This window comes from Neolamprologus multifasciatus, chromosome 19 (genome assembly GCF_963576455.1).
Source record: "Neolamprologus multifasciatus chromosome 19, fNeoMul1.2, whole genome shotgun sequence".
NCBI lineage: Eukaryota > Metazoa > Chordata > Actinopteri > Cichliformes > Cichlidae > Neolamprologus > Neolamprologus multifasciatus.
The window spans coordinates 29,946,284-29,960,299 of record NC_140457.1 but is presented as its reverse complement, the minus strand read 5'-3'; the positions used below and the strand labels follow the sequence as shown (position 1 = coordinate 29,960,299).

General features: G+C 42.3%; 1 protein-coding gene across 1 annotated transcript in view; it reads right to left on the bottom strand.

The window, feature by feature from the left end:
• Window positions 1-7,900: 7,900 nt before the first annotated feature.
• The window catches only part of dicer1 (dicer 1, ribonuclease type III), a 34,600-nt gene continuing 28,484 nt past the window's right edge, over window positions 7,901-14,016 (bottom strand). Inside the window, exon 29 of the mRNA XM_085143485.1 lies at window positions 7,901-13,747. Within this exon, the coding sequence (XP_084999611.1) occupies window positions 13,582-13,747 (166 nt within the window). The 3' untranslated portion in view covers window positions 7,901-13,581. The remainder of the gene's footprint in view (window positions 13,748-14,016) is intronic.

Genomic DNA, 14,016 nt, shown 5'->3' with positions numbered 1-14,016 from the left:
GGGACAAACTCCTCAAGATGGGTGGTAGCCATTTAGAAGTCGGCCATCTTGGATACAACTTTTGTTTTTTCAATAGGAAGAGGGCCATGTGACCAGTGTTGGGGAGTAACGGTTACCGCCGTTACGTATTTAAAATACAAAATATGAGTAACTGTATTCCATTACAGTTACCGTTTAAAAAGGTGGTACAGTTACTTTGTTGAAATAAATGGATTACACGGCGGTACTTCCCTGTTTCATATTGTGGCGGGTCAGGACTGTTTGGGTTTTGTTTGACAGCTACGGTCTGTTGTTCCAGGTGGCAGCGTTACGGTTGCCATGGTTACAGGGCGACGCTCTCTCTCTCTGCGTGTTTCCTGGGTGAGAGAGGCCTTTTTGTTGTTGTCGTGCTAAGCTAATAGGGAGAATGCTACAGGTATAGCTCTAAAGAATGTAGCATCATGGGCAGTGTAGTCCGTGCTGCAGGGAGAATGGACTGCCATACACGTTATGTGTCTGTGAGCGAGGAGGGAGAAAAAGGAAAAGTACGAGCTGTCATTGAGCAAAAACGGGAGCTGGAAGCATGTAAATATAATAATAACCACTGCAGCCAAGAAGAGTGCCTGACGAGCCCAGCTGTAAGTAAGCTATTAAGACTCGACTGTACACCGTGTTCGTGTTTTCCTCCAAAAACAATAAGTTCTGTTGGAGCAGTCTTTCAACGCCTCTCTCTGTCTCTCGCTAGCAAAGTTGACCCAGACAACAAAGTAAAGCTATTTTTCGGCTACGACACAGAACCCACCGTATTAGCCAGAGGTCCCTTTACTACGGTTCGGAGCCGCGGACCTTCAGTAACAGTAATAAATCACAACAATAGTACATTCACATAATTGTAAACAGCATGATAATATATTAAGTAATCCAAAGTATTCAGAATACGTTACTCTCATTGAGTAACGTAACGGAATCCGTTACAGAATACATTTCGGGGCATGTATTCTGTATTCTGTAATGGAATACATTTTAAAAGTAACCTTCCCAACACTGCATGTGACACATCAAACTTATTGGTAATGTCACAAGAAAGACAATGGTGTGCTTGGTTTCAACGTAACTTTATTCTTTCATGAGTTTTTTTTTTTTTTTTTTCTTTTTTTTTCGCCTGTCCCATTTGGTTCTTTAGCCGTCAGAATTGTTGTCTGAAGACCAACAAGGATACCCAATGGATTTATTTTGCCAAATGGATCATCATGGCATTGCCGTATTGGTCCATTTGATCGACCTTTGTTTTTATTATTTATTTTATTTTCAGTTGTTACAGACGGGACAGACATGAGTGAGGGATAGGAAAGGGAGAAAGAAAGAGGAAGGAAAAGAAAAACAGAAGGGGAGAGGGACAGTGAGAAAGGGGGGAAGAAAAAATATCTCCGGGATCACCTGTTGAGAGAAAAAGAATAGAAAACAAGCAAAAAAAAAACAAAAACAATGCAACATACTATACACAACACCATCGCATTAATCTAGCTAAGTGTAAACAGCAGTAAATACTAAATATTGAATGTTGTTGTGCAGCACGCAGGACAGACAGCGCACAATGTGCTTTGAAGTAGCAGCCAAGAAAGGTGTGATTTAAGTCTACGAATAGTGAACACCCATGTGCACACCTGTGTGGATCGGCGCGCTTGTATTCAAATGGTTTCCCCATGTAATGGTCTGCTAGAGGATGTAGAGAGCCATAGCCCCGTCCCCCAGGGCATGAAGCAGGCATGGAGGAGATCCAGGCCCCAGACATCCAGAGGCCCCAGAGTGCAAGAGCCCAAGGAGGACCACCGGAGGGGCATCCGTGCCACCTTCATGGGAAGGGCTGAGGATCCCCAGATGAGGGGTCACCCAGTAGCCACCGGGCAGAAGCTAGAGGGGGCTGCACCGGCGTGCCCGCCGGCTCTGCCGGCAGCCAGCTGTGCCAGAGTGAACCGAGCCGCAGGCACAGAGGCCGGAGGCCCGAGGGCCCCCCGCGCCCCGGAAGAGGCCTGACCGAGCAGCAGGCGCCAGGCCCCGCCAAGTAGTCACCGGGAGTGAGCTGGTACATACCTGAGCGCCCAGCCCCGGACACCAAGAACCACCAACGCACCGACCCCTGAGGGCATCAGTCACCGGCAGGGAGTGTGGTGAGGGGAGATAGGCCTCCACACTTTGGAGGGCCTTGGAGTTCCCAGAGAGGTGAAGTCTAAGACCCGACCTGACATATAGACACAGACAAACAGGCACACACAGACACAGACATGCATTCCCACCCTCATGCACACATATACAAACACTCAGCACTCACCCAACGCAGGAATAAACGTAAATGGACATGTACACACAATCATACTCCCCAAACATACTCTATACCCCGGGTCCAGGTATCCTCACCCCCAGAGATGGAAACGGCACCCAGACCCAAGAGATGTTACCCTTCCCTCCGGGGTGGAGGCAAGCAGACCGCCCCAGGCTCCGCAGCAGCAGGGAGGCCAATCGGACAGCCAGCATCTCTTCCCAGCCCCCCCGCCCCGATGGCTAGCAGAGAACAGGGGTGTGTTAAGACCCCATACCTCCCTCCTCCCGCTCAAGTGTAGTGTTGCTGCGTGTTGCTCTAAAGTGTATTTAAAACAAGGGAGAGCATGGTGCTGCTGCCAGAGAGCAGCAGGTGTTAGCACGGCCCCTCCCGAGAACCCTCAATGTCTACATGGATTTAAAATTGAGAGGTGGGCACCGGCGCCAGAGGCAGGTTTGAATACACAGACCGTCTACTGGACGCCGTTAACGTGCCCACCCTCAAGGCCCTATATATATATATATGTGTGTGTTATGAGAGTGTAAGTAATGTGGATGTCTAAGTTGTGAGATAAAATTGAGGCACAGGTGGCCAGAAGAGGACAGAGGGGGGGGGGAATGTCTCCCCTGCACCCTGGTGACACACCCGCACCCCAAAGCCCTACCTGTGTGGGTGGGTGTGGTGGAGCGTGAAGAGGGAGGCAGCCGGGGATGGGGAGGAAAAGAAGGGAGGGGAGGGTGTCCCTCCCTAGGGCCAGCTCCCCCGCTGACCCCAATATGCACCCCCGTCCTCTGGTATCCACCAAGGCAAGGGAGCCCAGGCCCATCCAGACCGGGGCCTACGGCAGCAACACCGCCAAGCCCCACAGGACCCGGGGCAGCCCACTCTACCCCACCGCAGAGGAAACTGTACCCACCCCAACATTCAATCATCTCCCAGACTACACAAGACACAGACACCCAGGTTAAGTTTATTCTCCACCTCTCCTATGTCTCTCCCCCACCTGCAGAGTGGACTCCTGCAAAGATGGAACAACTTCCCTGCCAGTTCAAGTTTCTCTTTCATGAGTTATTTACAAGTTTCTGACCACTTATAAAATGTGTTCAATGTGCTGCCCATTGTGTTGGATTGTCAATGCAACCCTCTTCTCCCACTCTTCACACACTGATAGCAACACCGCAGGAGAAATGCCAGCACAGGCATCCAGTATCTGTAGTTTCAGGTGCTGCACATCTCGTATCTTCACACCATAGACAATTGCCTTCAGATGACCCCAAAGATAAAAGTCTAAGGGGGTCAGATCAGGAGACCTACGGATACTGGATGCTTATATATTCCAAATATAGAATTTGAAAAATAACAAACCTAAAAAGAAACACTAGGTACGAGATACATGAGTCCCTATGATACGGTGATACTTTTGGTAAACGACCATTTGACTAACATGTCTGTCTCACCTGCTCTTGTTCCCTCTCTGTTCCTCTCTCTCTCTCTCTCTCCGTGATGACAATCAAGCCAAACACCAACATCATCAAATATATAGTTGAAAACAGATATTTAGATACTCTTCGGATAAAAACACTTTTTTAATAGTAACATCAAATCAGACTAAATGTTTATTTTTTTAGGTTGATAAATATAAAAAACATACTTGTTAAATTTAAATGGTAAATGGCCTGCATTTGTATAGCGCTTTACTCAGTCCCTAAGGACCCCAAAGCGCTTTACACTACATTCAGTCATTCACCCACACTTAAGAGTAAAGAGAGAAACTGTCTGTATTTCTTAATTGTAAATGGCACCAAATTGTATTCAAACTTGAGCCACACTTGTGGAGCTCCACAATTCTTTTCCTGGTGTTTTGTTGACATCTCTTGATTTTCCCATGTCAAAGAAACAGCCTCTGTGTTTTGCCTTATATGCATCCACAGGTGTGTCACCAATTTACTCACATGGACTCTACTAACCAATCAGAAGCTTCTTCAGCTTGGAATCGTCTGCAGTTTTCTTATTAATTAAAATTAGAAATATCGTGTCTCAGAGTGACGCTGAAAAACTAGTTCATGCATTTATTACTTCCAGGCTGGACGACTGTCATTTGTTAAAAACTTTCCTTTTTGCTAAAGCATATAGTTAGGGCTGGACCAGGTGACCCTGAATCCTCCCTTAGTTATGCTGCAATAGATGTAGGCTGCCGGGGGATTCCCATGATGCATTGAGTTTTTCCTTTCCAGTCACCTTTCTCACTCACTATGTATTAACAGACCTCTCTGTATTGAATCATATCTGTTATTAACCTCTGTCTCTCTTCCACAGCATGTCTTTATCCTGTCTTCCTTCTCTCACCCCAACCGGTCGCAGCAGATGGCCCCGCCCCTCCCTGAGCCTGGTTCTGCTGGAGGTTTCTTCCTGTTAAAAGGGAGTTTTTCCTTCCCACTGTCGCCAAAGTGCTTGCTTATAGGGGGTCATATGATTGTTGGGTTTTTCTCTGTATCTATGAAGCGCCTTGAGGCGACTTTTGTTGTGATTTGGCGCTATATAAATAAAATTGAATTGAATTGAATTAACAATAAACTTAGTGTATATGTACTCCTACATTTGATGTAAGTGATAAAAAATAGAAGCTCTGTCTCTCTTTATTCTGACATTTAACTAATTCAAAAGATATTTCAATTATTATTCCAAAACAAAACAAGTTTACTCTAAATTGATGTTGTACAGTAAAAAAATGTTCTTGTGTTTTCCATAAAGTGTAAATATCTGGTTTCAACTGTGAATATACTGCTGTGTGTTGAAGTTCCTCTTGTTTTGCATAGAAATATACTGAACAACATACAAAGCATAATATATAAAATAACATCTACCAGAGTTTTTTCTTTGAAAGAAGCTCCTTATGTCCATTCTTGTGTATCAGTGCATTACTGAAACCGATTTATTTCGCCGTGGAGGGAAACAATGAAAATATGAAATAAACACACATTAAGCTAAGACTCTAAAGAAACAGCATTGTTGTTGATCGGCTTTTCATTTGTTGACTCACTTGAAGAGAAGTAACGTAATATGGGTCAAGTGATCAGTTTGACATCAATCTTTCCTGATTCACCGTCATATTTACATTATTTGTACAGTATAAATTATTTGCTTTGGTACCTGCTCAAACTTCAGCTCTCCTCTGTCTGCGTTTCTCCAACAGCAAACTCGCAGGCAGCAGCTGACCCCGCCCCCTCGCTCAGTCGCTTAGTGTCTGAGCTCGGATCATACCAATATTAGGGGGGATTTACGCACAGTCGTAAATTCCCACAGTGTGCACTATGTGCTTTGAATATTGTGTGTAGTTTTTGTTTTATACAGTTGTCAGTCAGGCAGCTAACTATGAAAAAATTACACTCCAAAAGACCCCAGGCTTTTGAAAAAACAACCCGGGCTTAAGCCCAGTAAGACACCCCCCCGCTCCGCTACTGATCTCAGACCAAGTCCTTTGCACTAGATTTAAGCACTTTGCAACTTGTCCTTTTAATGTGCGCCTTTCTCTTGTTCTTGTATTCTTGTTATTTATTCCTGTCGTCATACCATTTGTATTTGTTGCACAGTTGGTGAGTAGCACCCACAATTTCATTGTACAATAACAAAAAGGGCTATTCTATCCTAAATGACATTTTCATGTAAATATGGAAAAATCAATATTTCTACAGGCTTTTTCATAGATTGTAGCCTGAACTGTGCTTCACAGGTTGACAAGCCTTTTTCTCTGAGCTGCTCCTTTCACAGCCATTGGGGCATTTCCTTTACAAACTCACATTTTGACAGGTTTATAAGAATGTGTTAGCCTTTAAGATTTTATAAATTCCAGATAGGAATGAACATCTCAACATGGGAAGAACAACAACAAAAAAAAAGACAAATTGAATTTTGAAGTTTAACTGACACATTGGTCTGACTGAAAAATTAGCTGCCTCTAAGCCGGTTTAGTCCAGTGAAATGTGACCCTGATGGTGAACCTGCTTTGAGTATTCCTGTTTGGTTCCCAGGGGCTGAATTAACTGCTGTGGTATGTTGTCAGGCACCTGAGACGGAGCCAGTATAGTGGGTGCTGTTGATGAGTTTCAGACCCGAGTGGCTGTACCTCCATACAGAGCTGAATTCAGCAGCTTAGACCCATCCAAGCTCAAATCAGAGGACAGACTTAAAAGTGATAAATGGCCTACGCATTTAGAAGACCTTAAAAAACCAACTTAAATACATTCACAGTTTTCATTTCTGTACGTTATCTCAAAGGAACGTTTATGTTAAATCAGTGTTTGATTATTGCCTGATGGTTTGTAAACCATTTATGAACATTATCTTTATAAATCCGTGGTTAAGATTATGCATACCATCTACAACCAATATTGGATTATAATTGGATTATAAGGGTTGCTGTTTATACTTGTTCCAATATTGAACGGTTATCCTTTCTGAACTTAGTAGATGCAGTTTGAAACAGTGTAGGTGTCATAAAGCATAAAGCTCATCTTTGTGTCACACAGTAACAGTTAATCATTCATTCCAATGATTGAAACAGCTCAACTGGGAGGACACGAAAACCAAAGTGGAAAATGATATTTCAGGCTGCACTCGGCACACAATGCAGATCCCACAAGAAAGTTCTCCAGAGTCTAGAAAGTGATACCTGAACTGTTTGAAGGAGAAAAAGAACAGTAAATACCATCGAAATCAGCAAATAATATCAATGTAAAAATAAATCCTACAATACTTTCTGGAATGATCATCATAGGTTTATTTTAAACAGAATATGATTAGTGACACGTTTAACCCCCTGGTTCTCAAACTGGGGGTTATAACAAAGATGTTCAGCGAGTACGTCTGAGCGGTTACTTAGAAGTATTGGCAAAATTAACTTCAGTCTCAGAACCTTTATCTGAATATAAAGACAGCATATATAAGATACCTCACATGTGGGGAAAAACAGTAACTCTGAATGAACAATGGGCTGTGTCATGACCATTGATGAATTGTAATTGATTGATGACAATTTGCATATTAATGATCAAGGAACTGACCTCACAGCCCATTGTTCATTCAGTGGTGCTAGTTTCAGTCATTGTGCAATGAACTGTTTAGAAGGTTGGGGAAACCTGGAGTCAGCTGAGACTAAAGAAGTCACTTGGATGAGTGAAACATTTCTCTCACTAAAACCTCTGCGTCCAGATGAACAGAATCAACTTTTTGGCAACTTTGTAGAATATTATATTGCTTTGCAAGTGCTAATGCTAACTGCTAGCAAGGTTTGGACAAGTTTTTGAAAGGACTGCTTCACCATGATGGTTCATGAAGAAAGCCAGAAAGGCTCTCTACACAGTTATAAATTCATTACAAACAAAAAGAAAAGAGGAGTGTGACACTGACCAATATATTCAACTGCTAAACTATTCAAATCCAGGGTCTAGTTTGGCTATAGTAGCCGTCACTACCATCAACAGAACATTGGTATTTGGTGGTGATAGTGTAACTGATTGCCCATTAATTATAGCTTGACCTATCAACATACTCAACCTGATGCTGTGCAGGGTTCCACCTGATAGAAAAAAAATGAACTCCACAGAATAACCATACCATTATTTTTATTGTAGATATAACAGGCTACAATTATAAAAACATGGGGGGGAATTAAAGGTATTTGTGACCCATAAGGTGCAGACCGCAAACCACTGCAGCACGGTATTACAGTATGACTGAGTTCTATTCCAAAGTCCCTTAAATATATTTGCTGCAGGTTGTGATGGCCCATAATTCCTCATACTGATAACAGTTCACTCGATCTGTGTAGCTCCATTCTGCTGGTGTTCTGCTGCATGGTGAACAGGATGTTCCGTGTTGGCTTCATGAGACCAATATCTTGCTGCCAAGTGTTCTCTCTTTACCCCACTTTTCACCGTTTAACATTTAACAAAGCAATGTTGGTTTTCTAACACTCCATATTTGATCCTTGAAGGAAAAACCCACCTTAAAAAACACCAATAATGCTGGATACGGTGACATTTGCTTTACAAATTTACAACCAATCAGCCAAATGCATGTGGCCGACCTGACAGAGATCTAGTGCCTGTCCAACATAAAAACATTTGAAACTCTGATGTCACGGTGGATGTAAAAAAAAAAAAAAAAGAATTTTCTGACAGTCATTCACAGAAAATGTAAACACTTTGGAAACTTGATTGTAATTAAGCATTGTAGAAAACCTTACCCATTTTCCAAGATTGTCATACCATTCATCACAGTACCCACTGATATCTACTGTAAGGTCTTAAACAAATACACGAGCACACCGTAGTGAGTCCACGTCCACCTTCAGCACCATAAACATTAAAGCACTTCTACCACCACAATATGCTGTTTGTTTATCTTCCCTGTTTGTTAAACTGCACACACCTCGCCGAGACTTAAAATTCACTGACTCTGTAATCAGGCATCAGATCCATTAGTCTAAGCTCGCACTAAAGCAGAGCCGTTAGGAACACATGTTGGAAACTGACATGTGGACCCTGCATCAACATTTCCATATCAGTAATAGCACCTGACATTTCAAAATAAAATAAAGTATTATTGAGATAATGTATGGTTTTAAGATCAGGAACGCTTGATGTAATTAAGAAATGACATAATCATAGTTTGTCAAATCCACAGTACACAATGGTAAAGTATTACAAAGCCAGTATCAGTTAATATATCAGTACTGACAGTTTGCTGTTTTGGTTAGGCTCTACTCTACACTGAAAAGGACAATTTGTTGTTTCCACAGACTTTATGTAGTCACATCAATTAAATGGAAAATTACAGATTGAGCTGTGGACACAAAGCTGCATGGGCTAGATACTTTGAGCTACTGGAGGAGACCCACTTTAGAGTCTCCATAGTAACTCTTGGAGTTTGCACAAAGGACCAAGAAGTGCAGTGTTTGCTCGTTTATAACAGCTGCAGAAAGACTGCTGCTGATGCTGAAGGTGTTCTGATAAATCCCAACTTGAAGACCAAACAGTGTTACTACAGTAATCTATATAGTTTGACTTCAAAGTGTCACTTTTTTCATGATTGGTGTCAAAACATTCTAATTACATCCACAGCGAAAACGAGCAGTAATTTTACAGGCAAAGAATTCACAGAAGATCACAGACAATCAAATGTAAACAGTTTATGGTCCAATTCGTTTGAATGACAGACCACTTTCAGCCTACACTTGAAGAGCAGACGTGCCCATGTGAGCTGCTTCTCACGGGCATGAGTAGATTTTTCCTTTAGGTTCTCAAAAGGTTGGAAGTTTGATTACATGTGCCAGCCTCATTTCTCCTCCTGTGGTGGGCTAGTTTGCATTCTGTGACAAAGCAGGATTCAATTCAAAGTGTCAGTTTAACTTTACAATTCATTTCCAAACACATTTAAGGCAGGATATCCGACACATGACATCCAGACATTTTAGCCCCAATTACAGAGATTCTTCTTACAGTGTATTTGTCAGGTGAGAGCCTGCAGGCACGGTTTTATCTTTCCTCTCCAATCGTCTCATTCTCTCGTTTTAAACATAGATTTGTGTAACACCAGCAACTGAGACAGCAGCAAAGCCTGAACCACAAGTTAGTCCTTAATAACATGGCATCATATATACACACACTGCTTTTTCCTCCATTGTTCAGTCCCTTTCACACTTTGACATGAGGTAAGGTATGGCGCCCAAGTGCAATGCTCAATTGTGCTACATGTACAAAAAGAAAAAAACAAAAAGAAAAAAACTTTGCCAGTAGAAGAAAACATCGTCCACTCCAAATAATCCAGGGCTACCTTAATTTCAGCACTCCCACATCTCCATCTGAAAAGGCTGTTCAAGACCGATGCCACACGTGGCTGACAAGATTATTCGCGATCCTTGTTTTCCATCAGTCACACATAATACAGTGGGCGTGGCACCGTGAGCGATTTCACATTTGTTTTCTTTTTTTAAAATAATCCCTCTTCTGTCCCTCCCAGAGTCTCACTGATGATTAGTGTGTTCAGCTCTGTGTGTTTACTACAGACTGAGGAGTGGCAGGGTGAAACTGACAGCCCACAGTGTCTCTAATGGGGGAATGAGAAATCACAGCCTGGTTTTCATAGTTACACTCTGCCTGCTTGAGAAATAATAACAGATTGCACTCTGACAGTGATAAGCTGAAAAAAGGTGGACTGAAGTGTTGCAAAGTTTCACATTTACTCTTCACGTGGTATTCTGTTGGACCAAAGGAGGTGAATGGAAATCTGGGAAAAAGAAAGAATCAGGTTGCTGCAACAAACGGGTCAACAGAAATTTGGAATTTGTGGCCATATTCAAAAGTACCGTACTGCAGCAGCTATCAGTCTGAACTTACTTTGGGTGTTTCTAACACAGAATACTTCTGCCCTCTGTTGTTGATCGAACCCTTTCGGGCAACCAGTCAGAGCCAGTTCCTGTCCTGAGTTCTCAGGTTTATGTTTTCTCTAGTAACACTTAGCACGAGTTAGAAAACGTCTGCAGTGGGTCTTCAGTCAGCCAAGGACACTGGAGCCAATCAGTGACATGATTTATTTAGGAATAATCTTCAGTTTAATTACGGAGTTTAGACCAAAAGCAAGAACATTTACATTCATGTTGATTTGTGTATTCAGTGTGTCGCTGAAGATGCTGTGTACAACGCTACTCAGGAGGCTCCTCCACTGACTGGTAACCTGCCAGTAAAACAAAACAAAACTCCAGGCCAAAAATCCAATCCTGCAGCTAAATGCTTTCACCATGCATTTTCCTTTTCAGTGTTCCCCAAGTCAGTTTCCACAGACCCACTCTAAACAATGACCCACCTTGGCCAAGCATCATAGCTAACATTGTCCGTAGCCCATACATGGCAAGTCATCTGGATTTGACCTGGAGACGACTACAGGTAATGACCGAGCCGTCCGAGCACGGGCAAACGCTGGTTTGGAAAATGCACCCGTGCAGGATCTGGCATGTGGTTTTTGAAAACGGCGTCAAGGCAGGCACATATTTGCATACAGAGTGGAGGACTGAGAGCCAATCACGAGTGGTACTCTACACCCACGGAGATGCATTCTAATGACAGGAGTGAAGTGGGCTGTCCACTTTGGATCAGAACACTGAATAGCCATGTTAGCATCAGATACGAGCAGGGCCTGCGATCCAGCCCGTGCACACGCTGGTTTCCTCCCACAGAAGGCACTAAGATCTGAGTCACATCTTTGATTCAAGACAAGCGACGCAAATCATTATGATGGAACTGGAGATTGGCTTATTGTATACTGAAGATCTGATGTAGACGGCGCTGTCAGAGTGCACTGAACTGAACTGCAGTCTTGTGCAGAACTGAACACTGAGAGGACGGTCCTTTGAGGTAGAAGACCTGTGTGGAGGATTTTGTGACCGATTAGATTTCAGATCGCTATGCTAACAGTTCAGGTGTCACACAGGTAAAAGTCTTTTCCAACCCTTATTTATGAAGACAGAACTGAGAAGTTAAGTCAAGTATTTTCACCGCCGATTTTTTGGAGCAAATTTAAGAGTGCAATCCGATTACCTCTACAAGCACGTATCCTCGTGTGATCAATCAATCGTCTGTTTTACCCCTGAATTCAAAAAGAAACTCTAAATTGTTTGAAATGAATAGATGATGAAACGAATTTATGTGCAGAGAAAACAATTCCTATCCCCGCCCTCTAAAAATCATCAAGTGCCTCAAGTATGAGAGGGGAGAAGAGTCGACCACACAGCTTTCCTTTACAGCTCTATAGCAAACAAACAGGACCACCAAACTAAACAGTTAAAAAAAAAAAGGAGGTCAAATAAAGAGGTATTATAGTTACAGTGCAAAAAAGATGAGAAGTTCAAGCTTAATACAAAAAAAATTAGCACCAAACAAAAAAGAAAAACAAAGACAAGAAAATGCATGCAATTAACTGAGGTATTCAAGTGAAAAGGGCTTATTTATGAGGGGGGAGACATTTAGCAAGAAGCAAAAACCACAGACGAGGCTGGTATCCTTACCCTCAGGAACTGACTTCATTCTCATAGTGTCACATCTACTATAGCTTTGGTAGGTAAGGGATGTGAGGAACACTGTTGAAATGAATTGGTCTTGTTCACAAAGACGGTCTGAAAAGATCCCGTGTCACACACGAGTATCCAACTCTTAGAAAATTCTGCAGCATATTGAACGGGTGAGTTGTCTCTCTTTTTTCCTCGTATCAAAACTGGATGATTTGCTGTGGAAAGACATCGATTGCGCAAGACTGACCAAGTCGACTCCATCCACTCTTAGCATCGCTAAAACCAAATCGCAGAGATAATGCCTTAAACATCTCACCTGGCTGTCGCACTACATATAGCCGTAGACTTGAAACATTTATAGACGCCGTCCAGTTGTCTCGGTTTATACATAAGCTACAAGAACATGCAACCTCAAGTGCGGTTAGAAACTAGTTTAAATTACAGTAACTGGGAATGTTGTAATTCCTATCCGTTTTGCAGGATGACGGTGAGCCTTAGCATCTAAGGCCAATAATATCATTTATGCATTTCATATATATTTATATACTTTGCTACGTATATGATTTTGGTGTCAATCTGACCACACCATTTTAAAAATAACAGATCCTAATGGAATAAGTGCAAAACTGATCAAGAATACATTTCAAGACAGATTAGACAGAAATCCCACCAGGTGTTTGCTCCAGTGGTATCTGTTAGCCACGTCTGCCGTTAGCATTTTACAAACCGCTTTAAAACTGACTGGCACTAGTGCACAGGCTGAGGAGTTTAGCGTTTTTTTTCTTCCTACATACACCTCTGATTGAACTATGTACAATCTAATACTACACAATAAGCATAAGCCTCATCTCACTGACACAAGGTTAAAAACAGATGACAACAAAAAGAACAGTGGGGAATTGACACTGTGACCTGACCTTTTTTTTTTTATAAACACTTTGCTATACGTTAATAAAGCACTCATGATTACACAAAGCAGAGAGGAAAAGTAAAGATTGTGTTTGCGCAAAAAAAAGAAGAAAGGTAGAATATCTAATGTGAAATAGGCTGTGATATCAGTCTTCTTCAATTGTTGTGTCTGCACACAGTGTTCCCTGGGTGCCGTTGTTGTGCCATCACAGGCTAAAGATACAGGGCTAGTATCGTGCTGTGTTCGGAAGCCGACGTTGCTCTGTCGGCTTCGGTAACTTAGGTGCTAATGCTGACAGCTCAGTAAGAGAGCTCAATTGTTTTGGACCTGAGGTTGATTGGCTTTGAGGCTGCGCAGAGCTCGTCGCGCCGCTGCCGACTTGGCAATCCGGTAGCTGCGGCCAACACCTTTAAACTTGCCCTTTCCGACGACCTCCACCGTCACGCGGACTTTCCCATCATACGTTCTTTCTGCGGGGCTGCAAAGACAGGAGCGGGAACAACTGTTATTCTGAGTAATATACCAGCATTCAAGGTGAATATCACAAGTCCAATAAGAAATGATTCAAAAAGGTAGGAAAAAAAGGTGATTATATAGAGGCTTAACCCTTTAAAACAAACCATAAAATAACCCAGAAATCTTTAATTTTTTTGATAACAGTGTTTGTTGAACCTTTAGACAAAATATGTAACAAAATATATCAAATCTGCATATATGAGTTTTAATTTGTATCACATTTGCTACATT